The following is a 26,881-nucleotide window of genomic DNA, read 5'->3' as shown; positions in this document are numbered from 1 at the left end:
CTCCCTAAGTGAGTTCCCTTGGCCCCACAGGAATTGGCCTGCATTTGGCCTCATTATAGAACAGTCTCTGCATATCTCAGGCTGATATTTCAGTGCCATCACCGGCCCTGTGTGCAAAAAAAGTAAGACTCTACATATATCTTGAAAGACAAAGGTTCTTACACCTCCCCTTCCCAACATATTTATCACTGTTGAGGTGTAAGATAAGGACTCAAGCAAAATTCAGTGGATGCAAGCAAGATTACTGGGGCTGAATGCAGCTCCATCTCGTTTTTCAGGATCTGTGAGTATGCCTCTGCCCTGTGCCCCCTTCCTCTGCCTTGCTTTTCTTTATCCAGCACAGGGGGCACCCCTCACAGGGATGTCACTGACCCTCACTCCTGCCAGCTCCCAACCATTGCCACCCGCATTAAACATTCCTCTGGGTCCCCATAGAACCGATACTTAATGTGTACAATATACAGAGGTTAAGGGAACAAGGTTTCACATCAGATGGAGGTCAAATCCTCTACCCCTCACTAGCTGTGTGTCATTGGGCCAGTTACTTGACCTCTCTGGGCTTGTCTCATCTGGGGAATGAGGATGTTAGCAAATCCATCCCGTAGGAGCAGCATTCCCTGAGATAACACATGAGAGTACTGAGCCCTGGTGAATGGTGCTTGGTGAATTGTGAGCACTCAGTGTGCAGCACTATAATCACATGGAAACTGACTTGCAAGACTTTAGAACATTATTCAGCACCGAATAATACAGTAGTAGTAGTGTCATCATTTCTCACACTGCCCTTGATAAACTGCGAGTTGATATACCTCATCAATGAGAAAAGGGTGTGTCCTTTACCCTCAGTCCCCGTGGCCCAGCATCTAGCATGCACCTAAAACAGCTGTTCAATGAACAAATGAACAGATTCTGCTAGGCCCTACAGGGCATAAAAATTCAAACGCCACGCCCCTGTGAAGAAAGCAAAGCCAGGCTGGTCTGACGGCTCCAAGGCAGACTGGCCCACTTCTTCTGTTAAAAGGTCTGATAGTAAATTTTTTAGGCTCTGGGATCATACACACTCTGTTGCAAACATTTAACTTCGCCACTGTAGTGGCAAAGTGGCCATAGACACTAGGTAAATAAACGGACTCAGCTGTATTCCAATAAAAGTTCATTTACGGATACTAAAATTTAAAGTTCCTATTACTTTCACGTCACAAAATGTTATTCTTTTGATTTTTTTTTATCCTAACCATATACAAATGGAAAAACAGCCCTTAGCGCGCTAACTGTTCAAGCACACGACGCTGCTTTACTTCGCCCTGAGCAGCCTTGGACTTCTCCCATCCTCGCTGAAAGGTTTCAGCTGACGCGACAGTGCTCCTGGGAGGGCGCCGTTAGGGAAGCAGGCCTCGGATTGGACTAAGTAGAGTGGGCGGGACCGAAGGTGGGCCTCGTGACGCGTACGCAGGCCTGAATTGGGCCACTCCACTAACTAAGAGCGCGCGGCTTGTCCATCATTCAGCCAATCAACGCGGCGCTGCCGCCTATCCCCGCCTCTCGAAGGCGTTTCCCCTCACCCGGAGTGCGCTACGCCCCTAGCGCGTCCATCCCTTACTTCCGGGCAAGGCGCGCTGTGACGTCAGGAAGGGGGCAGGTAAGTCTGGGCTGGCAGAGGGGCTGACAGGCCGGGTTGGGCTGGGGGTCAAACTGCTACCTCGCCCAGTCTCGGCGCCACCCTACGGGAACTGTCATGTCGGAGATCGCGGGGCTCTGCGGTCGTGGGTCCGATGTTCGGAGCTGGCCCAGGTCCCTTTCGAGACCCACGACCCAAATCCCCGGCTACCGTCGTGACCCCAGATTCAGCCTTGGCCCGTATAATGCCTGAAGGGCCTCTGGGTCTATGACATCTGTGAAGTGGAACCTGTAATCCCCTACCGCGCTGGGTTGTGATGAAGATTTTGTAAAATGATGCTTGTAAAACGGTGGACATGAGATATCATCAAAACTACTAACGATTAATTCGGCATCAGGAGCTGTTCTAACAACTTTATTTAACTCACTGAGTCTTAACGTTAAATTGATCAGGTTGATACTTTTGTAAACCCCATTTTACAGTTGAGGAGACTGAGGCGCAAAGATAGCAGCTTGCCTAAACAGTCAAGCCGAGTCTCTCTCAAGCAGAGTCCGGATCTTGGTCCAAACAGCATGTTCTGGGCACCCGCAACCTATGATTACTCTCAACACCAGGGATCAGAGATTTCTATATATTCACCCTATAGCCTCAGCTATACCATCACTGGGGTAGTAAATCCATGTTAAGACCCCCAGCTCCTATAAACAGAGCTCTTTGTGCAAGCAGTTCCCAGTGTATTATGTCATCTGCAGCAATGCCAGAAAGTCAGCCCTGTTGACCTCATCTGCTCTTTACAGGTGAGGAATTTATAATTTCGGGGAAATTCAGACACTGGCCAAGGTCACCCAGTGAGTGAGGAGTGAAGCTGGGGTTCAAGCTCAAGGAACTGTGACTTCAAAGCCTATGCGGGCACTTAAATGTTTTGTTAACAAAAGCATTTTTAAATTGGAAGGGACCTTAGGAAAATCTCGTCCAGGGGCACACTTTACAGATGGAGAAGGCAAGATGGAGAGAGGTTCAGGACAAGGTGAAATAGTTTACAGCACTTCGCGCCCCAACTCTACCTCCCCACCCATCAGCTTCTGACCCTGGACAAATTTTTGGTTTGGCCAGAAAGTTTGTTTAGTTTTTTCCATATGGTGGCTCTAGTAGTGCCTAGTTGTCTTTAACTTCATTAGAAACAGTTTTGTTAGATTGTATTGAGACAGCTGTCATATCAGTGTGCATTTTAAAAAACTTATCAAAATTGGTAAATTTTTGTGCAGTCATTTTAATATTGAAGATGGAAGGATATGTGCAACATTTTCAGCATATTATGCTTTATTATTTCAAGAAAGGTAAAAACACAACTGAAGGCCCTGGCTGGTGTAGCTCAGTGGATTAAGCGCGGGCCTGCAAACCAGACAATCGCAGTTCAATTCCCAGTCAGGGCACATTCCTGGGTTGCGGGCCAGTTCCCAGCAGGGGACTCAAGAGAGGCAACCATACATTGACACTTCTCTCCTTCTCTCCTTCCCTTCCCCTCTAAAGATAAATAAATAAAATATTTAAAAAAAACACAACTGAAAGGCAGTAAAAGATTTGTACGCTGTATGGAGAGTGTTCTGCGACTGATCAAACATGTCAAAAGTGGTTTGCAAAGTTTCTTAGTACTATTGATATTTTTGCCAAATAATTATTTGCAGTGGGGCTGTCTTATGCATTGGAAGATGTTTAGCAGCACCCCTGGCCTCTACCCTCTAGAAGCCAGTAGCAGGAGATAGCTGGCATACTAAAAATATCCAAATCAATAAAGTGAGGGGTGAAAATGAAAAGTGTGTCTTATTTTACAGAAAAAACTAAGTTGACTTTTTGGCCAACCCAATACTCAATCCCCACATCAATTGGAGATAATAGTAACATAATATAGACTAAATGAGGCAATGATGTCAGACACAGTGCAGCGGCTGGCACACTGTAACCATTAAAGAGTGCACAGCTAAACTGGCAGAAACAATTAGACCAGACTTCCTGACTCTAGCACAGGGAGCTGGCAGACTATGCCCACAGGCCAAAACCAATCTGATTTTGTACAGCCTTCCAGTTAAGGGTAGTAGTATTAACTTCTTAAATGATTAGGGGAAAATCAAAAGGAGAATAATATTTTGTGACAGGTGACAGTCATGTGAAATGCAAGTTTTCAGTGTCCCTAAATAAAGTTTTATTGGAGTACAGGCACACCCATTCATTCACCTGTTGTCCACAGCTGCTTTGTAGCTGTGATGGGCCCAGTTGAGTTGTTGGGACCGAGACAGTCTAGTCCAGAAAACCAGCAGTATTTATTGTGTGTTCCCTAGTAGAAATTTTGCCAATCCCCATTCTAGACCTAAAAGTCTCTCTTCCACACACACGGGGTGCACGGGATGCCCCTGCATTTGATACCTGTGTCACCTGCACTGATTCTTAGGGAACCTTAATTAGTGGTCCTTCATCAGAATTCATCAGAGGCCAGGCACTGTCCTTGTTGCTAGAGATACAGCAAGGTGAGACCTTGCAGGGGAGAGAGCTGTAGACAAGCAGAGAGACGCAGGGTGATGTGGTAAGAACTCCAGGAGAGAAGGGACTCCAACGAGGCCTCTGACAAAAGCGGTTTGAGCTGAGACCTGTGACAAAAAACGGACAGCTCCTGGAGGAGCACTCAAGGCAGTTGACCTGCACCCGCTTAGCCTCTGAAGGCCACCGGAAGGCCAGTGTGACTGGAACAGAGTGAGCACAAGGGAGAGGGGTGCAGGACAGGCTTGGAGGGGCAGGCCGCATGGAGGAGCTTGATGTGATTCTCAAAGCAAAAGGAATCATAGGAGGGGTTTAAGCAGAAGAATATTTCAGACTCATTTTTTAAGAGGTCCTCCTGACCTCTGAAAAGAGCAGATTGTGGGAGTTGAGGGCAGAGCAGGACACCAGAGAGAGGTGACTACAGTGGTCCAGAAGAGCAGTGACAGGGGCTGTGGGTGAGAGGTGTTAGCTGTTGACTATGCGTTGCATGATGAGTGGACAGGACGCTCTTTCCAAACCAACAAATGTCGCTCTTTGGACACCTCCTACACCTGGGGGGAAGGGGCTCTTCTGAGTGCCACCACTGGACCTAGCCCATGGTACCTTCGCAGGGAAGCCATGGTCCCTCTGCCAGGTTCCCCAGGAGGGTGCGACTGGGCGGACAGCCAACATAGCTCAGTGTCAGTGTCTTGTCTTTTCAGATTGGCCACGTTGAAGGTGAGGACCAGTAGGCAGCTCCCAAGATGGTGAGTAGACTGGCGTGTGCTCCTTGGGGTTCTTTTGCAGTCTTCATCAGACCCCCACAACAGCCCCTTCCCCTCCGAAAGCCCCTTCTTTGTGCCTGAGCTCTAAGATGGTATTTTCAGACCCTGGGTTCATGATCTTTTGGTGCAGTTCTCAAACTTTGCTGCCCACTTAAATCACCCAGGAAGCTGTTTTCTTTCTTTTTTTTTTTTAATGAGGTGAAATTTACCTGACAAAATTAATCATTTTAAAATGCATCATCCCACCCTGACTGATGTGGCTCAGTGAGTTGAACATCACCCCACACCCCGAAAGGTTGCCAGTTCTATTCACGGTCAGGTCACATGCCTGGGTTGTGGGTTCGATGCCCATTTGGGGGTGCCTGTGAGGGCAACCAGTCGATGTCTCTCTCTCACATTGGTGCTTCTCTCCCTCTCTTCCTCTCTCCCTTCCACTTGAAACAGAAGGTCAACCCAGTCCAGAGCTCATGCTACCTGTCACCACTCAGCCAAAAAGTAGAGACAGGGATTGGATTATAATTACACTTTTATTAATATCAGAGGCTAACAGTTGAGAAGGTGGAGCATTGAAACACTAATACCCACTTTACCTTGAGCTTGTAGAAGCAAGTTCATATAGGGCAAACGTGGGGATTTGGGAGGGGGAAGCTCCCAGGGGGAGCACAGATGTGCAGACATGCCGCTTCTCTTGGGAGGGGGAGCTGACGGGAGTCACGCAGCGTCTTTGGTCCAATGTTATCTCTCTGTTTTAGGTAGCACTGTCTCTCTAAAAAATAAAAATAAATAAATAAATAAAGTGTATCATCCCATGGCATTTAATACATTCATAATGTTGTACAACCATGTCCTCTATCTAGTTCTAAAACACTTCCATCAGCCAGAAGTAAACCCCATCCCCATCGGCAGTCACTAAATGTCCCCCGCCCCCAGCCCCTGGCAGGCGCCAGTCTGCTTCATGTTTCTGTGGGTTTGCCTGGCAGGACATTTCACGTAAAGGGACTCGTACACCACGTGGCCTTTTGTGTCTGGCTTCTTTCACTTCGCATCCTGTCTTCAAGGTTCATCCACACTGTCGCCTGTGTCAGAGCTTCATTCGTTTTTATGATTGAATAATATTTCAGTGTGTGGGCAGACCATATCTGGCTACCCATTTGTCCACTGATGGGCATTTGGGTTGTTTCCACCTTTTGGCCATTGTGAATAATGCCATTGTGAACGAGCACATACAAGGATTTGTTTAAACACAGTCTCCAGGTTGCTTCTTGAAGGTGCTGTGTTCGGGAGCCGCTCCTCAGAGCAGCTTTTCTGCTAGTTTTCTGGGGGTGGGGCCCAGTTAGTAGAGTTTTAGAAACTCCTCAGATGGCTGTACCGTGCAGCCATGTTTGAGACCCACTGGTCTCGTGGGTTCCAGTCAACACAGCAGGTGGCTGCCAGCCTTTGAAAAGAGACTCCCCAGCCAGGGTAAGGCTTCTTTCATGAAGCCTGTGCCTCAGCTGTGTTACGGGTATACATGCACAGCTGCAGTGTTAAATAAATCTTACCATAAGTCATGGCCCCCAAAATGCCGGAAGCCATTGCTCTAAGAGAGTTGAACCCTGGTGGAATTTCCTACGGCCACAACAGTGGGCTTTTGTCCCTGGTCACCAGTCCCTGGTCAGACATGGAGCCCAGGGCCATCCTCAGCCTCCATCATCCAGGTTCTGCCCTTCGAGTCTGCGCCATTATGCCTCCTGCAGGACCCTCTCTGAGTAATGTCTCTCTTCTGCTTTCCAGGGTGAAAGGAAAGGAGTAAACAAGTACTACCCTCCAGATTTCAATCCTGAAAAGGTAAGGGGCGGGCTTCCTTCGCCGTATCCATGATAGCAGAGACTGCACAGGGCAGGGGCCAGGAGGTACCTCATCCCTCCTGAATCGGAGCCACGGCTGCCAAAGCGTGGGTGGCCCTGAGATCTTTCTGCCCTGTGCTTGTGACACAAGTCTCGGGGCGGTCTTTGTTCCCAGTGGTCAATGTGGCCCTCGTCAGTGACCTTGTACCCTGTGCCCAGCATGGCGTGTTTCCAGTGGAGCCCAGGATGAGGTTAGGCACTCAGGCTCTGGGGTCAGAGTCCCTCACTCTCCTGGCTCCAGCTCCTCTGGTCGTACCCTCTGCTGTTTCCTCTGCCTGGAACCTCTTCCTCCATTTGACCATGAAGCTCTCTCCCTTCCTTTGTGTCTGTCCTCACAGAGGGCCTCCCTGACCCCGCCTTGTTCTCCATCTTGTCACCTAGTGCTTTATCTCCCTTCACAGCCCATGTAACTCCCTGATGCATTGTCCCTGTACTGGGGTGTCATCCGTCTGCCCCTTTAGAACACTGGCCCCACCAGGGCAGAGACAGTTCTGTCTTGTTTACGGCTGTGTCCCCTTGCTCCAGATGCCCGGTAAGGCCTGCTGAATGGGTCCGTGGTCCCAGCAGGCCCTAACTCAGCCTCTGTGTACCAATTTCCTCATGGCAAGAAGGAAGTAAGCCTTGACCAGTGTGGCTCGGCTGGGCATCATTCCACAAAGCAAAGGGTCGCCAGTTCAGTTCCCAGTCAAGGCACGTGCCTGGGTGGCGAGTTTGGTCTCTGGTTGGGAGTGTACAAAAGGCAGCCAGTCGATGGATGTTTCTCTCTCTCATTGATGTTTCTCTCCTCTCTCTCCCCCTCCATTCCCCTTTCTTTAAAAATAATAAATAAATAAAATCTTATTTTAAAATAATGCTAAAATAGGAAATAAAACAACTTGTCCTCACAGAATTGTTAAGGTATTTAAGTGAGAAAACACAGATAAAGTATCCAGTAAACCTTTGCCAGTATTGTCATCTCACCTAATTTCCCCCACAACACCTGGCCATAATTACGGGAAACCGAGGCTCAGGAAGGCAAAAGGTGAGGTTACTACCCAGGCTCACGTGGCTCTTTTAGCTCTAAAATTGGAGAGAAAAGAATCAAACTCATGTATTCCTTAGCCCAAACCCACTGGCTTCACCAGGGCCTTTGTGCCTTCCATTTCACTGTTAACGCCCCTGGTAGGTCATAAGAAAGACGCCCCTCTCGGCCTATGCAGGAGAGCATGAGCTTGCCCGGCTCAGCAGCGCTAACCCTCTCCTTCCTCTTTTTTGCACAGCATGGCTCCCTCAACCGGTACCACCACAGCCACCCGCTGCGGGAGCGGGCTCGGAAGCTGTCCCAGGGCATCCTCATCATCAGGTAAGGCCTGAGGACCCCTGCCCCTTGTACTACCTGGCCTCAATCTTAAGGAGAATTCAGCACTCAGTTTTGCCCAATGCTGCAGGCTCTTAATTCTGTTAAGCAGAGAGTCACTGTATTAGTTAGCTGTTGCCACATAACAAAACAATAAGTGCATATTATTGCTCACAAGTCTGCGGCCCAGCTGAATGCCTCTGTGGCCTGGGCTGGGCTTGGCTGACTTGGGCCAGGCTCCTTCACATGTTTGGGGGTCGGCTGGCTGGGGACTGGTTGGCCCAGCATGGCTGTGGGCAGTGCAGCTGGGCTCTGCTCCATGTGCCTCATCCTCCAGCCGCCCAGCCTGGGCTTGTTTGTACAACAGCTGCAGGTTCCAAAAGAGAGTGAGCAGAGGTGTGCAAGGCCACTTGAGGCCAACACACAAAGCTGGCACGCCATCGATTTTTTGAACTCCGTCATGATGCCCTTCACCTCCTGACAGGAACTGCTGCAGAGTCTCATTACAGAGGGCACGGACCTGGGGAAGATGGAGAGGGAGAATGAGGAATCGGAGCCATTACTGCAGTGGAGCCAGGGCAATGGCCCTTCCCTGGGGATTCTCCCGTTTCTGGCCAGCCCTCCTTAGCAGAAATGCAAACCCTTCATTCCTTCCTTCTCTGCCTCATGAACTCTGACCTCTGTCTCATGCCTACCCTGGGCCTGAGCAGAGGATTCCACCACAAAACCATCAAAGGAGGGAACATCTGTGGAAAAAGAGTCAAGACACAAGATCCCAAGAGTAACCTCAGGAGGCACAGGGCGGAAGGTCTCACCAAAACTCCCTCCATGTTTCCGTGCCCCAGAGCCAGCCAAGCTTGCCTGCCTGGGGCCTGCGCATGCCACCCCTGTCCACTCTGGTAGCTGAGCCCTCACCTCCTGGCTATTCATTACTTAACATTTTATTCTAAAAGGGAAGCTTTGTCACTGCTGTTCATAGAAAACCAGAATTGTGTGTCACACATAGAACCACATGTGAAAAAGAAATTGGTGACAGTACAAACACTTAACTCGAAAGACACCAGTGCCCCTACCGCTTGCCCCTCTGCTCCCAGCTGTTTGGCACGGTGAGGCATGGAAGACACAGCAGCACCCGTGGAGACTCACCCTGCCTGGGTTAGCTGGCCAGGGAGCAGCAGACCGGACAGGCCCCGCTGTGGGAACGTTCACCAGCCATTCGTTGTACCTGCTGTGTGCGGGCCCTTTGCAGTGCAGCTGTGGCAGAATTGCAGGGGTGGAGACCAAGGGAGAGCCCTGTGAGCAGGAGCAAAGGAGCTGTTTTCTGTTCGTGTAGGTTCGAGATGCCGTATAACATCTGGTGTGACGGCTGCAAGAACCACATCGGCATGGGTGAGTTTGTGCCCACCCCCTGCTCCTGCCAGTCCCGCCCATTCGGCCCCACAGACACTGAAGCCCACAAACCGCAAGTGTCACCTCCCAGGATGCTCCCAGTCAGGAGTCAGGGAGGAGATGGGGCCCAAGTGATGGGCAGGCAGCAGACACCTTATCGCAGAGTGGTGAGGAGGCCAGGCTCTGGGTGCACTTCCTAGTTGGGTGACCCTGGGCAAGTGACAGAGCCTCTGTACACCTCGGTTTACCCACCTGTAAAATTCAGATGATATGAGTGTCCACCTACGTGACATATAAAGGGCCGAGTGCACAGCATATGGCACAGTGTGAGGACTCATACATTCAGTCTGCTACTGTCACTGTCCTTTACTGTTACAATTAGCTGTTGAACCTTTGACTGTGCCAGAGGTACACAGATGACAGACAGGCATGGGGCCAAGGCTGCACTCAGCAGTGGTGAGACCTCACGTTTCCTCCTCTGGGGTCCTCACAGCACCTCCTTCAGCTCCTCACACAGCTCCTGGGCCAGGGAGCAGCTTGCTCTGTACACAGGAGCTGGTGGCTCTCAATGACAGGGTCCAGTCCTCCTCGAAAAGGCTGTGGAAGTACAGGAAGGGGGGTGCCACGCCACCCCACTGCTGAGGAGGACAAGTGAGCCCCTATCGTGTCTGCTTGATCAGACCCAGTCAGGGGAATCTGCCTCAAAGGCCACCAGCTACTCAGAGGACAGAGAGTGGGGCTTGGCCTGACCCCACACAAGGGTCACCCCAGGGCCATGAAGGGAAGTAGCCACCAGGAAAGGGAAACCCAGCCAAGCCATGCCACCCGCCAGCCCAAGCTCTGTTTGTCTAGTTTAAGCTTTTTTTCACTGATAAGCAAGGTCATACAGAGTCAAAAATACACATCTTCTAACCAGCAAAATAACAAAAAACCTGAAAATGCTCTAGAAAAATAATAAATCCAGCCCTTCTTGAACACTTGCGGAGCCAGGCCCTGATCTGAGCAGTCACATGATCATCAGCTTCTGCTGCTCTCACAGTCGCCCTGGACAATAGGTGTTACACTCATCCCCGTTGCATAGGTGGGGATACCTAGGCCCGGAGGGGTGAGGCCCTCACAAGCTGATAGCTGGTAGGATTGGGATTCGAACCCAGGCCCTTTGGCTCCTGTCCACCCTTTGCTGTAGCCTGAGCGCCTGTCACACACAGCCTGAACACGGCTCTGCCTTGAATTTCAGTGCCCTCCCAAGGTACCTCCCCTGCAGGGGGACAGGATACCACCCCTGTCTGCCCCCCACCCAGGGAAAAGACACTGGGGTGGCCTTAGCCTGGGCCTCCACTCTTTCCTCTCCTTCCAGGTGTTCGTTACAATGCAGAAAAGAAGAAAGTTGGCAATTACTACACAACCCCAATCTACAGGTAGAGGCAGCCTAGCAGGTGTCTCGGACACAGAGGGGCCGCAGGGTGAATGGGCTGTAAGGGAGTCTGAGTGGGAGCGGGGTTCCTACCCTCTTCCCAATAGCAGCTCCCTGCGGTTCTGTCCTGGAAACTGTCCTGGGGTGTTAGTCAGCATGTCCCTCTGCTTAGAACCCTCCATGGCTCCCACCTTCCTCAGAGTAAAAGTCCCCCTATGGCCCAAACACTCTGCCCCTCCCTGCCCTTAGCTCCTTCCAGTATCTGCCTCACTCTGCATTAGCCACACGGCCTCCTTGCTGGCCCTCTCTTACTGAGGTCCCGCCTCTGTGCCCTCTGCCTGGAACACTCAGCCTTCCAGAGATATCTGCAAGGGTCCCTCCCTCTCATCAGGTTTCTGCTCCAACACCAGCTCTCAGAAAGCCTTTTCTAGAGTGGGGAGCACCACCCCACACTGTGGTTGCTTGTGCCTTTGCAGGCAACATCACCCCTGCTGGAATGTTAGTCCCTCCAAGAGTAGGTTGGCTTGTTTCACTGCTGTGTTCCTGGCAGCTGGTGCCAAGCCTGCCACAGAGCAGCCTAGCTCAGGAAGGTTTGTTGAGTAAGTGAATGAATGAATGAATGAATGAGTAAACTCCAGTCAGAAGGTTAGTTCTGGAGTGACGGGACCATGTCTGTCTCACTCGTGGCTCTACCGCCAGGTATGGAGTCTGGCATGTAGCATGCAGTAGGTGCTTAATGAACACTTGTGGAATGGTGTGCATAGGTGGAGGGAAGCAGGCAGGGGTCACGTGATAGCCTGGGGTGGCCACAGTGTCCTGAATCCTGCCCACCACCCAGATTCCGGATGAAATGTCACCTCTGCATCAACTACATCGAGATGCAAACAGACCCTGCCAATTGTGACTATGTGATTGTGAGTGGTGCCCAGCGCAAGGAGGAGCGCTGGGACATGGCAGACAACGAGCAGGTGCTGACGACAGGTGAGCTCCATGGACAGCCCCAAAGCCATCCCTGACCCTGAGCCTGAGCCTGAGCCATGTCCCGGAAGGCACAGCCACGTTTTCACCCTTGCAGAGCAGGAGAAGAAGCAGAAGCTGGAGACAGATGCCATGTTCCGCCTGGAGCATGGTGAGGCCGACCGAAGCACACTCAAGAAGGCCCTCCCCACCCTCAGCCACATCCAGGAGGCACAGAGCGCCTGGAAGGATGACTTCGCCCTCAACAGCATGCTGCGGAAAAGGTTCCGGGTGAGTGGGCTGCAGCCCAGGGTTGGAAACACAGGCAGGTGGGGCAGGGCGGGGTGGGGGTGGGCACCTGGCACCACCAACAGGGCAAGTTAAGACCCAGGTCCAGCCTGAGCCCCACCACATCCTGGCTATCGGCATGTCATTTCACCCACTGTGCCCAAGTTTCTCCATCTTCACTGTGGGGGCCTCACAGTGCCCAGGGGAGGCCCCCTAGCCCAACAGCTATTATTAAGCACATAGCACCTTCCCCTGGGAGGGGACCAGGCTTCCCTTTCATAAGATCTCAAAGGGAAAACGAGCCATCAGCCAGGGCACAGGCGAGGCCTGAGTGTGTCAGGCAGAGGCCCAGCATGGCACTGACCTACTGGTCAGCTCCTAACACACATTTCATGGGCCCACTCAGTTGTCGCAAAATTAAATCTATAGATTGTCAACATGCCCCCAAATAATTTCTAAAATCATCCCTGCCATGCCCTATCTATGACAGACAAAAAGGAAAATTTTATAACAAAATATAGTAATGAAGGTTTCAATGTGGACATGCTTGGGCAAGACATCTGCACCTGTGTGAAGAGTCACTGGGGGCACAGCTACCAATGCCAGCTCTTACCCTCTGCAGCTTGAGGACACCCCAGGGGCACTGCTGTCAGCGACCACTGTGGCTGAACTTGTTCCGAAAATACTTGGTGGAGCTATGTCACAGGGAGTCAGGGCTCAGAGGAGTGGGATGAAAATGGGTGTTTCACCCTCATGGTGTCCACTGGGGCACTGGGAGGACCGCCTCCCTCTTCTCTTACTCTGAGGAGTAGGTTGCACCCCTGGACACTGCAGACAGAGCCCAGGCAGGAGTGGTCAGGGTGGCCCCACAGGCTGTAAGTTCCCTCGCCATCCTAGAGCCCCCATCTCTTCCTGTCTCTTTTCTGATCATTCTGCAGTCACTATTATTAGGAGTAAAATTACTAGTTTTCTTACTAATTGTTGTTTACTGAAGGTGTGCTCTTTCAGCCAGACCTGCGCCCTGAGCTATGTGTCCCCTGTCTTCTGGGCTTCTACATGGTTGGGGGAGCGGGGGGAGTCTAAAGACCCTCAAACGTATCCCCACGAGCCACCTCATACATACCTCAGTCCTTAACCTGCCCGCCCACTTCCACCCCTTCTAGGCACTGAGTTCCCAAAGCCTGGAGTTGCCCTTGACTCCCCCTCCCTGTGTCCAGTTAGTTCTGTCAGCCTGTACCTTCAAATTATGTCTAGTATCTGCCTGCTTCCACCACCCCCATAGTCTCCTACCTGGACCAGCACTCTCTGTCCTGGTCTCCAGGCTCCCACCCTCCCACCCCCAATAGGCCATTCCCCGCCTTCCCCCCCACAGCCACCAGGGGACACCTATGAACAACTGAGTCAATCACCTCCCTCCTGTGTTCAGAACCCACCATGGCTCCCACTTATAGTAGAAACCAAAGTCTTCCCCATGGCCCACCAGGTCTGAATGATCTGCCCCTTCCCCTCTGCACCCCCATCTCCGCCTTCCCCTTGCTCACAGCCACACTGGCCTCACTCTTCCTCAACAGCTCCACTCATATTTCTGCCTCAGGGCCTTTGCACAGGCTGTTCCCTCTACCTTGGAACACTCTTCCCCCAGATACCCACATGTCCCCCCATTCAGGTGTCTTTTCTCAGACATGATCTCAGGGAGACAGTCCCTGACCCTCTTCATCACCCCACATCATGTTTCAAGTTGACCCCCCTTCCCACTCCTTTTGCCCTTCCTGGCATTCTTTTTCTCCCCACCACTGTTGTCTTGCCCACTAGAATGTCAGTTCTACAGAGCAGGGGGTTTTGTCTGCTCTCTGCTGGGTCCCCAGTGTCTGGAATAAGGCCCGGGACAAGGTAGGCATTCTGTAAATATTTGGAACGAATAAGTGAAAAAGTGAAAGGTACACATATGAATGACAATTGCACCTCTCATTTGTTGAGTGGCTTTTCTGTCCCAGCCATAGTGTGAGGCTTTCTCCTGCCCTGAGCTTAGGGAGGAGGAAACTGAGACCCAGAGATCTGGAGCAATGCCCCCAAGTCAACAGGCACAGAAGAGGCAAGACTCTGACACCCGTATCACTTCTCCCAACAGGAAAAGAAAAAAGCCCTACAGGAGGAGGAAGAGAGGGACCAGGCACTGCAGGCTAAGGCCAGCCTGGCCATCCCACTGGTGCCGGAGACAGAGGACGACCGCAGGCTGGCCGCCTTGCTCAAGTTCCATACCCTGGACTGTGCGTGGGGGCCAGAGGGCACAGGGGTTGGGGTAGGGAGAGATGGGGGTCCCAGCTAAGTGGGCCATGGCAGACCCAGGCAGAGGGTGGCTCTGGACCTCCTCCCCTCCCCTTCTCTCCTTCCTTGCCAGCATATGAGGACAAGCAGAAACTCAAGCGGACAGAGATCATCAGCCGCTCCTGGTTTCCATCAGCCTCAGGACCCAGCAGCAGCAGCAGCAGCAGCAAAGCCGGCAGCGTCCTGAAGAAGCTGGCCCAGAACCGCAGATCTGCACCCACCGGCTCTGCCATCACCGTGGGGGACCTGGGTATTGTGCGAAGGCAGTCCCGGGAGATCTCAGAGAGCCCACAGTGCCTGTCGGAGACCTCCAAGTTTGGGGAGCCCCAGGTGTCAGAGGGCACCACCCAGGATAGGCCCATATCCCCCCAAGACTGCTCTCAGGAGACAGTCAAGACCGCCACTACAAGGGGACCTCAGGGGCAGAATGGGAGCTGTCAGGACAGGCCGAGGTCCTCTTCAAGCTCCTCCCAGGAGGTACCTGTCCCCCAGGACGTGCCATACCCCAGCCTCAGCTCCTCCCTCGTGGCTGATTACTCAGACTCGGAGAGTGAGTGATTTTGAGGGCTGGACTCCTCCAGAGGCCGAGGCACGCCCAGGAAGCCCTTCCCAGACTGCAGCTCCTCTGGACCAGCAGCCCTCCGAGAGCTCAGAAGTCACCCCCTCCCCAGACCTCACCTTTCTGCACTGATGGAATTATTTATTTGGTCCTGGAGAGGGTTTTTGTGCCTTGTAGGACCCCCACCCCCACCCCAACATTAAAGCCCTGCTTCTCTGCCTCTGCCTTGGGTTACTAAACGGGCCCTGCCTCTCTCCGGCACTCCGTCCACCAAACTGGACAGATCTCTCTTAGCAAATGGAGACTATACCAGTGACCACAGCCATGCATAATGAGGGTTTCAAGGTAGTGGCTCAGGTTGGTCTGCAATCAGGACAGACTTCCCAGTGGAGTGGCCCAGGCTGAGTGTGAAGGGTGGGAAGGGGACCAAGCAGCAGGAACCATGCACAGAGGTCAGGGCTGGGAGGCACATGGGGTGCCCATGCAAGTGTGAACTGTTCATTGTCCACAGCCCATGGGGACACCTTAAAGGGGGTCACTAAAAAGACCCCAGCATGTTGCTGCTTTTGAAGGAAACTGGTAACACTGAGCAGAAAATAGCTCGAAACAAATGCACATGCACCAGGTGACTCAGCCTTCCATTTCCTCTAAACCTTGAAAGGTCATTCCACAAATATTGGTGGATCACCGGAGTGTGCCAGACACTGTTCTAGCCACCGGGGACACAGCGGTGAACAAAAAGAAAACTTGGGGCTGAGGTTCCAGCTGAATTCGTAAGCCAGACATGGTGGTGCCAGTGGCTGCCCCCAGCCCATCAGCCTTGCTCCTCAAGTGGTTGATAAAGTCTCAGGACAGCAGTAAGAGCCAGTCAGTTGCTGGGATCTTCAGTTAGGGACTTTCTCTAACTGAAAGAGGTCTTACCTGAGGTCACCAGCAGCACTCCCTCTGCCTGGATAAGTCAGGGACCTGGCATGTGGGGGTCGTGGTATGTCCCCCTAACGGATCAGCGGAGCGCTAAACACAGGGCTTGGCATCCAGGAGGTGCCCGGTAAATTGTGACACCTCTGCGTTTCCAAGGGGGAGGCTAACTGGCCAAGCTTGGCCGGGATTGAGGGCTGGGATTGGCAGAGTGGACCTTGAATCCTGGGAACCTACAAGGTTAGTGTGCGCACGCGCGTGCTTCCGGAGGAGGTCCCGCCCCCACGTGCCTGAGGCCCGCGCCAGAGAGCTTTAGAGCGCCCGTAGGACGCACCATGCCTTCCCTGGAAGCTATCCGCTACTCGCGGGGTTCGCTGCAGATCCTCAACCAGCTGCTCTTGCCTCATCAATGCCACTACGAGGTGGTGGGATCAGTGCGCCAGGCCTGGGAGGCCATCCGCGCCATGAAGGTGGGGTACAGCCGCGGGGCTGGGATCGGGTGTGCCCACGCCTCGCGCCCCTGACGTCCCGCCCCTTTCCTACAGGTGCGTGGCGCCCCTGCGATTGCCCTTGTAGGCTGCCTCAGCCTGGCGGTGGAGCTGCAGGAAGGCGCCGGAGGCCCGGGACTCAAAGCGCTTGTGGCCTTCGTGCGCGAAACACTGAGCTTCCTGGTCACCGCTCGACCCACTGCCGTGAATATGGCCCGCGCTGCCCGCGACCTGGCCAACGCTGCAGCCCAGGAAGCCGAGCAGGAGGGCGCCACGGAGGAGGCTGTCCGGAAGAGGTAGAGGGAACTGTGCCAGTCACTGCTCTGAGCAGAAGCTAACCCATTTTGCAGATGGGAAACAGATACGGCGCTCATAGTCCAGGGCCACACAGGCAGGATTGGGAGTTGACCCCAGGCAGCCTGGCTTAGAAGTCCTTACACTCATTCCCATGACTGTGCCTCCTCTGAACATGCTCAGCCCCCACTGCCCTTGGGGGTCCTTTTCAGTGCCACCTCTTTCTCCTGGTTTTTGCCTTTGAGGAATTTTGTTTCATGTCCTAATCCCCTGTCTACCCTCTTCTTTTCTCACTCTCCCCCTCCAGCTAAATCATGCCCCTTGCGTTCTTTGACCAGCCTGGGGTTGTTCCTGCCCCTGGGCCTTAGCACATTCCACTTTTGCAGGCTGGGTATTCGCAGAGCAGATGCCCACCTTCAGGTTTAAAGTGTCTGTCTTTCCCCACCTCCCATAAGTTATAGCACATTCCACCCCACCCTACCCTCTTCCCACCCCCACCCCCCGCCTTTTCCTTCACCTTATCACCAATACTTGCTCATTGTTTGCCTCTCCCACACCAGTGTCAGCCCCATAGGGGCATAGATATTTGTCTTTAATATATATTTTATTGATTATGCTATTACTGTTGTCCCATTTCCCCCCACTTTATCCCTCCGCCCTGCACACCCCCTACCACCCACATTCCCCCCGTGTGTCATACATGTACGTTCTTTGGCTTCTCCATTTCCTGTACTATTCTTGCCCTCCCCCTATCTATTTTCTACCTACTATTTATGCTACTTATTCTCTGTACCTTTTCCCCCCGCTCTCCCCCTCCCACCCCTCTGTTGCTAACCCTCCATGTGATCTCCATTTCTGTGATTCTCTTCCTCTTCTAGTTGTTTGCTTAGTTTGTTTTTGTTTTTGTTTTAGGTTTGATTGTTAATAACTGAGTTTGTTGTCAGTTTACTGTTCATATTTTTTATCTTCTCCTTAGATAAGTCCCTTTAACATTTCATATAATAAGGGCTTGGTGATGATGAACTCCTTTAACTTGACCTTATGTGGGAAGCACTTTATCTGCCCTTCCATTCTAAATGAAAGCTCTGCTGGATAGAGCAATCTTGGATGTAGGTTCTCGCCTTTCATGACTTCGAATAATTCTTTCCAGCCCCTTCAGTCCCTGATTTGAGAAGTCAGCTGAGAGTCTTATGGACACTTCTTTGTAGGTACCTGTCTCCTTTTCTCTGGCTGCTTTTAAGATTCTCTCCTTATCTTTAATCTTGGGTAATGTAATTAGAATGTGCCTTGGTGTTTTCCTCCTTGGGTCCAACATCTTTGGGACTCTCTGAGCTTCCTGGACTTCCTGGAAGTCTATTTCCTTTGCCGTATTGGGGAAGTTGTCCTTCATTATTTGTTCAAATAAGTTTTCCACTTGTTGCTGTTCCTCTTTCCTTCTGGTACCCCTATAATTCAGATGTTGGGATGTTTAAAGATGTCCCAGAGGTTCCTAAGCCTCTCCTCATTTTTTTAAGTTCTTCCCTCTTGGCCGTCTTGGCCGGAAGTCAGATATTTGTCTTGGTCACTGCTGTGCCCCCCAGCACTTCACACACAGGAGGTGCTCAGTTAACATGTTGCATGAGTGAGTGGAGTGACAGGTGGCAAAGGCAGGAGGGTCCAGGCCTCACCGGTGTGAGAGGCTTTCTGCAAGGGAGTTGGGCAGGAAGAAGCGGCCAGCTCAGGCCCAGAGGCTGAGAGCCCCTTGTTGGCTCCAGAGTGATCTGCTGTGCTGAGGACATGCTGGAGAAGGACCTCAGGGACAATCGGAAAATTGGGGACCTGGGAGCTCACCACCTCCTGGAGCGGGCAGCCCCTGGGGGCAGCAAGGTGACTGTGCTGACCCACTGTAACACCGGTGCACTGGCCACTGCTGGCTACGGCACAGCCCTGGGTAAGTGAGGGGGTGTCCATGGGGATGGGGCAGGGCCTCTTTTGGAATGAAGAGAAAGAAACCCAAACCACTTTTCCCACCCTGCAAAATGGAAATCGATTAGGTCTTGTACAAGTGCAAGTTGATGCACTTGCTTAGGATATTGGCTTCAAATGTTACTGGATCCAGGGACTCAGGCAGTAGCATTAGGACCCATCTATTCCAGTCCCTAAGCTCTGCCCCCCAACTCCCATTCCATAGGCCAGCAGAGGCCCTGCCAGTGTTCACATCAGGAGGAAAAGGGCCAAGGGTCCCTATGCCAACAGTGCCAAGAAGATCTTGTAGCCCAGGGCTCTGATGGGATCACCTGTCCATCCAAGATCAACCACTTGATGCACCTGGCCAGAGTGGGCAGGATGTGGATTTCAAGAGAACTGAGGGGAAGGGTGTGGCCTCCAGGAAACACTAGGGTGGCTGTCACCAGAAGAGGGGAAACTGGGTCCCAGTGTTCAAGGCAGCAGATTCCCTAAATTCTCCAGATTTCCCTACCTGCCTGGGGCCCACTTTGGAGCCTGGGGCCCACTTTGGAGCCTGGGGACTGAGGCCCTGATGGCAAGACATCATTCATTCATTTGCTTAACAAATATTTGCACCCATTATGTGCCTTGCCACTCATGCATGCATGCATTCTTCATTCACTCAGCATTTATGAAGCAACTAATGTTTGCTCCACCGTTCATGCATGCATTCCATTTACTTACCATTTATTAAGCCCCTCCTATGTGCCCCACCGTTCGTGTATGCATGCATGCTTTCATTCACTCAACATTAAGCATCTGCTGTGTGCCCCGCCCTTCATGTACACATGCATGAATGAATGCTTTCATTCACTCAACAGACATTTACTAAGCCCCTACTATTTGTCAGGCACAGTTCTGGGAAGACAGAACTGTGTCTTCCAAGGCTCCCAAGGGAGCCGGCAGTAAACAAACAAAACAAAATCTCAGCCATCGGGGCAGGAAAGTGGGAGGAACAGGCAAAAGTCAATAAACGTATATGATGTGTTCAGAGGTGGTAAGTGCTGAAGAGGCAAAGCAGGGAAAGAGGTCAGAAGTGTGGGGGTTGCTGTGTGAGGTGGAGGGATCAGAGAAGGACTCACCGAGAATGTGTTCTCGAAGCTCACAGGTACTAAACAAAGGGAACATCCACCACAAGGGCCTGGGGATGGGGAGCCTTTGGGGATCTGTGCCCCCAGATAATGGGCCACCCTGCCCATCTGTCCATTTCTGTCTCATCCTGACCTTCTGGTGGGTCTTGCCCTACAGGTGTGATCCGCTCACTGCATAACCTTGGCCGCCTAAAGCATGTCTTCTGCACAGAGACCCGGCCCTACAACCAGGGGGCCCGGCTGACAGCCTTCGAGCTGGTCTATGAGCAGATTCCTGCCACCCTCATCGCTGACAGCATGGCAGCTGCCGCCATGGCCCACCGAGATGTGTCAGGTCAGCAGGTGGGGCGCTAGCAGGCAGAGCTCCAGGAGTCCAGGGCTAGATGATAACCCTTAACATCTTGCTTTTAGCTGTCGTCGTGGGAGCTGACCGTGTGGTTGCCAATGGCGACACAGCCAACAAGGTGGGCACCTATCAACTGGCCATCGCTGCCAAGCACCATGGCATCCCCTTCTATGTAGCTGCCCCCAGCTCGTCATGTGACCTCCGTCTGGAGACAGGCCAGCAGATCATCATTGAGGAGCGCCTAGGCCAGGAGCTGACTGATGTCAACGGGGTCAGGATTGCAGCACCAGGTAAGCCATCACTCGGGAGAGCGCCTCCAGTTATGTACCCCAGCCCCTCACAGGAGGCAGGTGGCATTTGGAGCGTCACTGGCCTTCTAGGGCACAGGCATTTTCAATTCAAGCCAATTTTTGGAACAGAAACATCTTGGAGGTCAAGTTCCACGTGAGATTGTCCAACTCATGACTTGAGAAACCTTGGGTAAACTGTCTTGCCATTCTTCACCTCAATTTTCTCACCTAAAGAACAAATAATACTGTTCAGCCAAGTGCCTATGAAGAGACAGATATTTCTCAGCTTCCCCATGCTTCCTCGCTGTGCAGCTGTGGGCAGTTTGCCTAAGTTTTCATCCCTAAGAGCCTCGGTGTCTCTATCTGTAAAGTGAGTTGACCTAACTCAAAAATCCTAGGGCTTTCAGTGAATTAACTCACGTGACATGGAGAATAGGCCCAACCCTTCATTAGTACTCATTAAATATTAATAAATATGATTGAAACCCTTTCATAAAAAGGACCAGTTAAAACCCCTAAACATTCAAAATATAGGAACACCACTAAATATGGAGTTAGGATAAAAATAACACTATACTGTTAAGCTGAGGGAAGTCCTAATATTCTCTTATTCTGCTGCAATTCGTTAATAGCATTTTAAAAACAGGTACATTAGTTGTGAATTTTTTTATCTTTTTTTTTAATGCACTTGCTTTCCCAGAGGTGTAATTAGCAGTGGTCATAATCCGCAAGACCACGGAAAGCAGAGCTGACAACCCACACCCACTGAAATAAGTCTGGGGCAGCAAGACATGAGCAACATGGGCCAGGTGTCGCCTGTGGGCCCTGATACTCTGCTCCCATTGGTGGGCATGGGAAGACAGACCCCAGAGAAATGGGTCTTCTGATGTTTCCAAGAGAAGCCTTACATTTTTTTTGTAAATGAAAACTCCCACCTTTGGAAAGCTGGTCTTAAAAAAACTGAGCCAGAGAGAAAAGTTCCAGGCCACCAGTTTACAGCCTCTTGTATAATAAGTTGTGATCTACATTGAGTAATTCATCCAGCAGATGTTTCTGAGTTCCTGGCTCATGCTAAGTACTGGAGTATAAGAGTGAAAAAAGACACAAAGTCCCTGCCCTCGGAGAGCTGGCAGTTTGGTGAGGGTGACAGACTTATAGGAGGTAAGGACTGAGAAGTAAACAAGGCAAGGAAGTGTCTGTACAGGAGCTTTAGACAGGATGATCACAGATGTCCTCACCGACAAGGTGATATCTGAGCAAAGACCTGAAGGGAATGAAACACTGGGCCATCTAGGAAGAGGGCAGAGCCCACACAAAGGCCCTAAAGTAGATTCTCAGAGGTTCTTAAAGAGGTCCAGGCAAAAATGGGGTGGTTGTATGTAAGACTGAAACCTTGTTCTTGGACAGTGACAGTTCAGAAATGGTGTTTCAGGGGACAGATACAAACTTGTGACTGGATGCCAAAGCCCACACCTTCATGGGCTTTTGGGATGAGTATCCCCAGATTTTCAAAGGTTCCCCAACTCCAAGAACCACCATGGGACGAACAGGTGACAACAGTGTGAGAACTTCACAGAGCTAATACCTGCCTTCTTGTCTCCCTACTCTGTCCTGTAGGAATCAAGGTTTGGAATCCTGCCTTCGATGTCACCCCCCATGATCTCATCACTGGTGGCATCATTACAGAGCTGGGCGTCTTTGCCCCCAAAGAACTCCAGACAGCCCTAAGCACCACCATCTGCTGAGGGCAGAGACCCTACATGAACCCAGAAGTAACCAACCGGCATCTGCATACCCATAAAACTTACTGATGGCCTGCCCCAAAGCTGACCTTCTTCCCCGAAACCACAGGGCAGGGATAGTGGACAGGGCCTTTGCTTAGTTCGTAAAAGCCTAGCAGCTGGAGCTAGGCTACCCCAGTGCATGTCCTACTTCTGCCACTTTTTCTGTTGCGTGACCTTGGTCAAGTCACTTCACCTCTCTGTGATTTGGTTTCCTCATTTATAACATGCGGACAATACTGATACCGCCCTCGTAGGTTGCTCTCAGGACTGGAATTACAGTGACATCTCGGGTGCAGGATTTTAAAGGCGATATCAGAAAGCTCAGTAACCAAGTTAATAATAGTTTTATGAATATTATTAAAAATCAAAGTTAGTGCAAAAACAAATCCATGAACAAAATACCAAGAAAAAATGAGAGAATGGAACCCTACATTTGTACACCTTGACCTTACCGTAACCTCTGATGCGAGCATTTGTTCCCATTAAACTTCATTTACAACATCAGGCTGCCTGTCTACAGGCAGCAGTTTTACAACTTGATTTTTCTTTATTTTTTCCTTTGTATTGAATTTATTGGGGTGACTAATTAACAAAATTATACAGGTTTCAGGTGCTCAATTCCACAGCACATCACCTCTGCACTGTATTGTGTGTTCACCACAAGTCAAGTCTTCCATCACCACTCATTCCCCCCAAATCCACCTTCACGCCCCCACACTAGAATATTATTTTTAAATGTTGAGCCCAGGCTGGGTAGCTCTGTTAGTTGGTTGATGCACTGGAGTTGCGGGTTCGATCCCTGGTCAGGGCATATACAAGAATTGACTAATGAGTGCATCAGTGGGTCGAACAAAAAAATCGATGTTTCTCTCTCATCAATAAATGAAAATTTTTAAAGTAAATGTTGAAAACACTATCTCAATTACATAACTTTAGACACCCTTAAATTTTGCACCAGTAAGCCTAACTCGCCTCATTTTCGTAGACTTGAGTTTTCTATATAAAGAGCACTAAACAGCCTACGTTTTACAAAGCAAATGAACGCCCAGTAAATGTTAACTTATCATTAGCTTAAGATTTTTACCAAACGCTGTCTAAAACGGACTTCCTTGGCCCAGAATTCTAAAATCTCTGCCACTTCGTTTCCCATGAGCCCTTGGGCGCCCGGCACCTACTGTATCCCATCATGCCCAGTGTCCGGGTGCAATGCTCAGCCCCACCTCTTCCGGCGTATGCCCGATCATGGCGCAGGGGCAACGTAAGTTCCAGGCGCGGAGGCCAGCCAAGAGCAAGGCGGTGGCGGCGGCCTCAGAGCGGAACCGGGGCCCGAGGAAAGGAGGTGAGGAGCGGTCCGGGTTCTGCTGGGCGAGGGGGACCCGGGGCTTCCAAGCCTCAGGCGAGCACCTCTTCCCCCAGGTCGTGTTATCGCTCCCAAGAAGGCGCGCATTGTGCAGCAGCAGAAGCTCAAGAAGGTGCGTGGGGCATGCAAGGTGTGAGGGATGGAGCTTGGAGGCAAGTGCAGAGGATCAGAAATGGAATCTGGCTCCAGTGAGGAACGTGGGGCTTGACGGGGGGGGGGGGGGGGGGGGGGGGGGGGGGGTGNCGGGTGGGGCTGGGGGGGGTGTTAGTCAGGAACCGGCGGAGATTGGAGCCTGGAGGCGGCCTGAGGCAAGGGATAGAGCCTAGAGGTCTGTGGAGGGATCCAAGGATGAAGTCTGGAACCGGGGAGAGCCGGGTACAGGAACATCACCTTCTGTTCAGCAGGCGTCATAGAAGCAAGGCCTGGCTCACAAAAAGTATTGTACACGCCTTAGCTGCTTTGGTTATTACTGTCCTTTGTAATAGAACGCGGGCGGGGAGTTGGCATAGGAAAGGAGTTGAAACCTCAGCTTTGTAAGAAGGCAGTGCTGGGTGCAAATCGCACCTGCATGGATGACTAGTGTTTGTTCACCCTAAGCCTCAAACCTGTGAAACATCGTGATAGCACCTTTCTCTTAGCGTTGTCAGGATTCGATGTCATAGGGCACCTGTAAAGCGCTAAGAACAGCACAGGGCACAAATAAACGTTAGTTTTGTTGGTTATTGTCATTTGTGTGATTGTCTTAAATCCAGTTTTTTATATAGATGGGTAGGATTGAGCTTATGAATAAGTTACAGAAAATTAAAACTGGTTTAATATTCGGGGTCGTCCTGGATCTCCCCTGCCCCTTCCCCCTTCTCACGTCCAGGTCAGATTCTATCCTTTTTTGCCCTTAAAATTAATCTAGAATCCACCTATTTCCCACCTCCCTGATACCCCTCCTCTGGTCCACCCCGTTTATCTTCCACCTAGACTGGTGTAGTTGCTCCTCCCTGGTCTGTCTATCCCCCTCCCCCATAGTAGCCAAAGAGCACCTGTAAGCAGTTAGAATCAGATCCTGTGCCTTCTCTGCTCAGAACCCTCTTTGGCTCCCACAGCACTCAGGAAGATTAAACCCTGCACACTCTGCCTCTGTCCCCTCCCTGCCCTTGTCGCCTCCTGCTCTCTCCACCCTCACTGGCCCCTTAACTGCACCTAGTTCCACATCAGCTTTGCACTGGCTGTTCCTTGCTCCAGTTAGAGATCCACATGGCTCCCTTCCTCTGAGTTGTCTGACTGCAAATGTTGCTTCTGAGCAGCTTGTTCCTTATGACAGCCCAAAGCCTCGCCCCTCGTGGTCATCGGAGGTCTCGCAGGCAGGGCAAGAGGGTGGTTTGGGGAATATGATTAAACTGCCAGTTTTGGACCCAAACACATTTGGCTTCTGATCCCTGTGCCTTGAGTTCTTCATATCCTGTACCAGAGCCCCAGTTCACCATGTACAAAGCAGAGGTAACATGGGACAGGAGGGACTGCCAACCTGGAGGTTGAGACCACAGGCACTGGGCAAGCCAGGATCCAGTCTCCCCTCACGTGGTTTCCTCACTGCAGGCGTCTCAGTTTCCCCATCTGTGACACAGGGGTGAGCAGAAGTTTAGAAGCTGAGGTCCAGAAATAAGGGATTTTTGTGTGTAACATCCCAGAGTGTGGGACAAAAGCAGGACTTAAGCCACAGCCACCAGACTCTCAGGTACTATTTCAGGGGGGAGCTAATGATCCAGCCCCAGGTCAGGCACTCCCTCACTCCCTCCGCCCAGTTTGATTGCCCCTCGGTTGTTCCCTCAGGGCCTGGAGGTCGGGATCCGGAAGAAGATTGAACATGATGTGGTGATGAAAGCCAGCACCAGCCTGCCCAAGAAGTTGGCGGTGCTGAAGGCCCCTGCCAAGAAGAAGTAGGCAGCCTCTTCCTCCACCGAGACAAGACACCTTCCTGAGGCCACAGCAACTGCCTCCACGCCCACACCTCTGCAACTGGCGCCATGGGCAGTGCTGTGCACCGAGGGAACCTTGCCCCCCAGAGTCTTGGCTTGCTGCTTGAACTTGGGGCAGGGGTGGCCTGGCCTGGGGACAGCTGATCAGAACATCTGTAGTGCATGGGTCAGCTTCCCAGGATGCCGAGAACTCAGCGGTGTCCCTAAGGACATGTTCACCAACTTTCTGTGCTCCCTTCCCCCTTCAAATCCTATGTCCACTGGTTTAACCTAGAGCAATAAACCTGGTTTTGTCATTCCTCCTGCAGTCACATGTTCCTGTGAACAGACCTGTGCTGGGACTGTAGGCCAGGTACACTGACCCGGTCAACCCCAGCAATTTCTGCAGACCAGCCACGTGCTCAGGGAAGGGTGATTAGGCTTCTGCGTGTCCATGCTGGGAGCTGGTGGAGAGTCTTTACCTGCCTCCAAGCTCAAGTGGCTCACACCAGCCTCCTTACTCACACACTCTCCCCAGACATGCCCAGTTCACCCCCCCTGCCCAACACAAGCTGAAGACGTAGGAAGCCATTTTTCCCTCTGTAGAATGGGTGTTGTCACCATCATGGTACCAATTCAAACCAGAATGTCCTTATGAACTGCTTGAAGGCACCCTGATCTATAAAAAAGTCAAAATGTCTATTAGGCCCATGGCGCAGGCATTGTTCTAGTGCTTTCTGTACATCACTCCATCCCAGGATGGGTCGTGTTAACATTCTAGAGCCAGTCCTTGAACCCACCACTGGCTGAGTCCCAGTGTGCACTCGGCTGACCATCTGCTGCCTCTGTTTCCACACCAAGAGTCTCACCTGTTCCATCCTGGGTGTCCCCTACCCCGAAGCTTCACTTGAATCTGCTCGACTGGAAATGCCTGTGGAGTCAACCAGAAGCTCTGGCTTGGTGACTGCCCTTCCCTCTATTGGAAGAGAGAGGCCACTGCTCCGTGACCAGGCTGGGCCCAGGGAGACTTGAAAATGAAAAGTCTCTCCTACAAATTCTGGCTCTGCTACCACAGCTGCTGGTTTTTGAGATGTTGATTACAATTTTTGTGTGTATGAAATTGCTGTCCCTGCTTTTGTGTGTGTACGTGTGTGTGGTTAAAACTGTATGTCCTGGTTGGTGTGGCCCAGTGGATTGAGTGCCAGCCTGCAAACCAAAAGGTCGCCTGTTTGATTCCCAGTCAGGGCACATGCCTGGGTTACAGGCCAGGCCCCCAGTTGTAACATGAGAGGCAACCAATGGATCTA

At 51.5% G+C, this 26,881-nt stretch overlaps 3 protein-coding genes across 4 annotated transcripts; all 3 read left to right on the top strand.

The window, feature by feature from the left end:
* Positions 1-1,565: 1,565 nt before the first annotated feature.
* YJU2B (YJU2 splicing factor homolog B) lies at positions 1,566-15,287 on the top strand. 2 transcript variants are annotated; one of them, XM_037041836.1, is made up of 10 exons: positions 1,566-1,639; positions 4,852-4,896; positions 6,688-6,741; positions 8,060-8,142; positions 9,470-9,525; positions 10,883-10,943; positions 11,778-11,920; positions 12,015-12,187; positions 14,313-14,451; positions 14,583-15,287. In XM_037041836.1, exons 2-10 carry the CDS (start codon positions 4,894-4,896, stop codon positions 15,065-15,067), a joined length of 1,197 nt encoding a protein of 398 aa, XP_036897731.1. In that variant the 5' UTR covers positions 1,566-1,639; positions 4,852-4,893; the 3' UTR covers positions 15,068-15,287. The 2 variants fall into 2 exon arrangements, with proteins under 2 accessions (XP_036897731.1, XP_036897732.1); XM_037041837.1 differs by lacking the exon at positions 1,566-1,639 and adding an exon at positions 1,653-2,415.
* An 871-nt stretch (positions 15,288-16,158) lies between these two features.
* MRI1 (methylthioribose-1-phosphate isomerase 1) lies at positions 16,159-22,805 on the top strand. Its single transcript, XM_037041838.1, has 6 exons — positions 16,159-16,456; positions 16,532-16,770; positions 18,523-18,698; positions 20,003-20,179; positions 20,257-20,481; positions 22,099-22,805. Exons 1-6 carry the CDS (start codon positions 16,322-16,324, stop codon positions 22,224-22,226), a joined length of 1,080 nt encoding a protein of 359 aa, XP_036897733.1. The 5' UTR covers positions 16,159-16,321; the 3' UTR covers positions 22,227-22,805.
* A 498-nt stretch (positions 22,806-23,303) lies between these two features.
* Positions 23,304-25,895, top strand: CUNH19orf53 (chromosome unknown C19orf53 homolog). The gene is given in 3 exon segments (XM_037041839.1): positions 23,304-23,604; positions 23,682-23,737; positions 25,450-25,895. Coding segments are annotated over 3 exon segments (609 nt in total). The 5' UTR covers positions 23,304-23,471; the 3' UTR covers positions 25,870-25,895.
* The last annotated feature ends 986 nt before the right edge of the window (positions 25,896-26,881 follow it).

Source organism: Sturnira hondurensis, unplaced genomic scaffold, assembly GCF_014824575.4.
Source record: "Sturnira hondurensis isolate 20B ecotype Veracruz unplaced genomic scaffold, ASM1482457v3 Scaffold0003213, whole genome shotgun sequence".
NCBI classification, from domain to species: Eukaryota; Metazoa; Chordata; class Mammalia; order Chiroptera; family Phyllostomidae; genus Sturnira; species Sturnira hondurensis.
This window is presented reverse-complemented; position numbering and strand designations above follow the sequence as displayed.

Excerpts from the sequence above, each read along its gene's own strand:
- YJU2B (XM_037041836.1), top strand. Across the intron at positions 8,143-9,469 it reads CAGGGCATCCTCATCATCAG|GTTCGAGATGCCGTATAACA; the intron begins GTAAGGCCTGAG and ends CTGTTCGTGTAG. Across the intron at positions 12,188-14,312 it reads TGCTGCGGAAAAGGTTCCGG|GAAAAGAAAAAAGCCCTACA; the intron begins GTGAGTGGGCTG and ends TTCTCCCAACAG.
- MRI1 (XM_037041838.1), top strand. The coding sequence starts at position 16,322 with ATGCCTTCCCTGGAAGCTATCCGCTACTCGCGGGGTTCGCTGCAGATC. Across the intron at positions 16,457-16,531 it reads AGGCCATCCGCGCCATGAAG|GTGCGTGGCGCCCCTGCGAT; the intron begins GTGGGGTACAGC and ends CCTTTCCTACAG. Across the intron at positions 20,482-22,098 it reads GGTCAGGATTGCAGCACCAG|GAATCAAGGTTTGGAATCCT; the intron begins GTAAGCCATCAC and ends TCTGTCCTGTAG.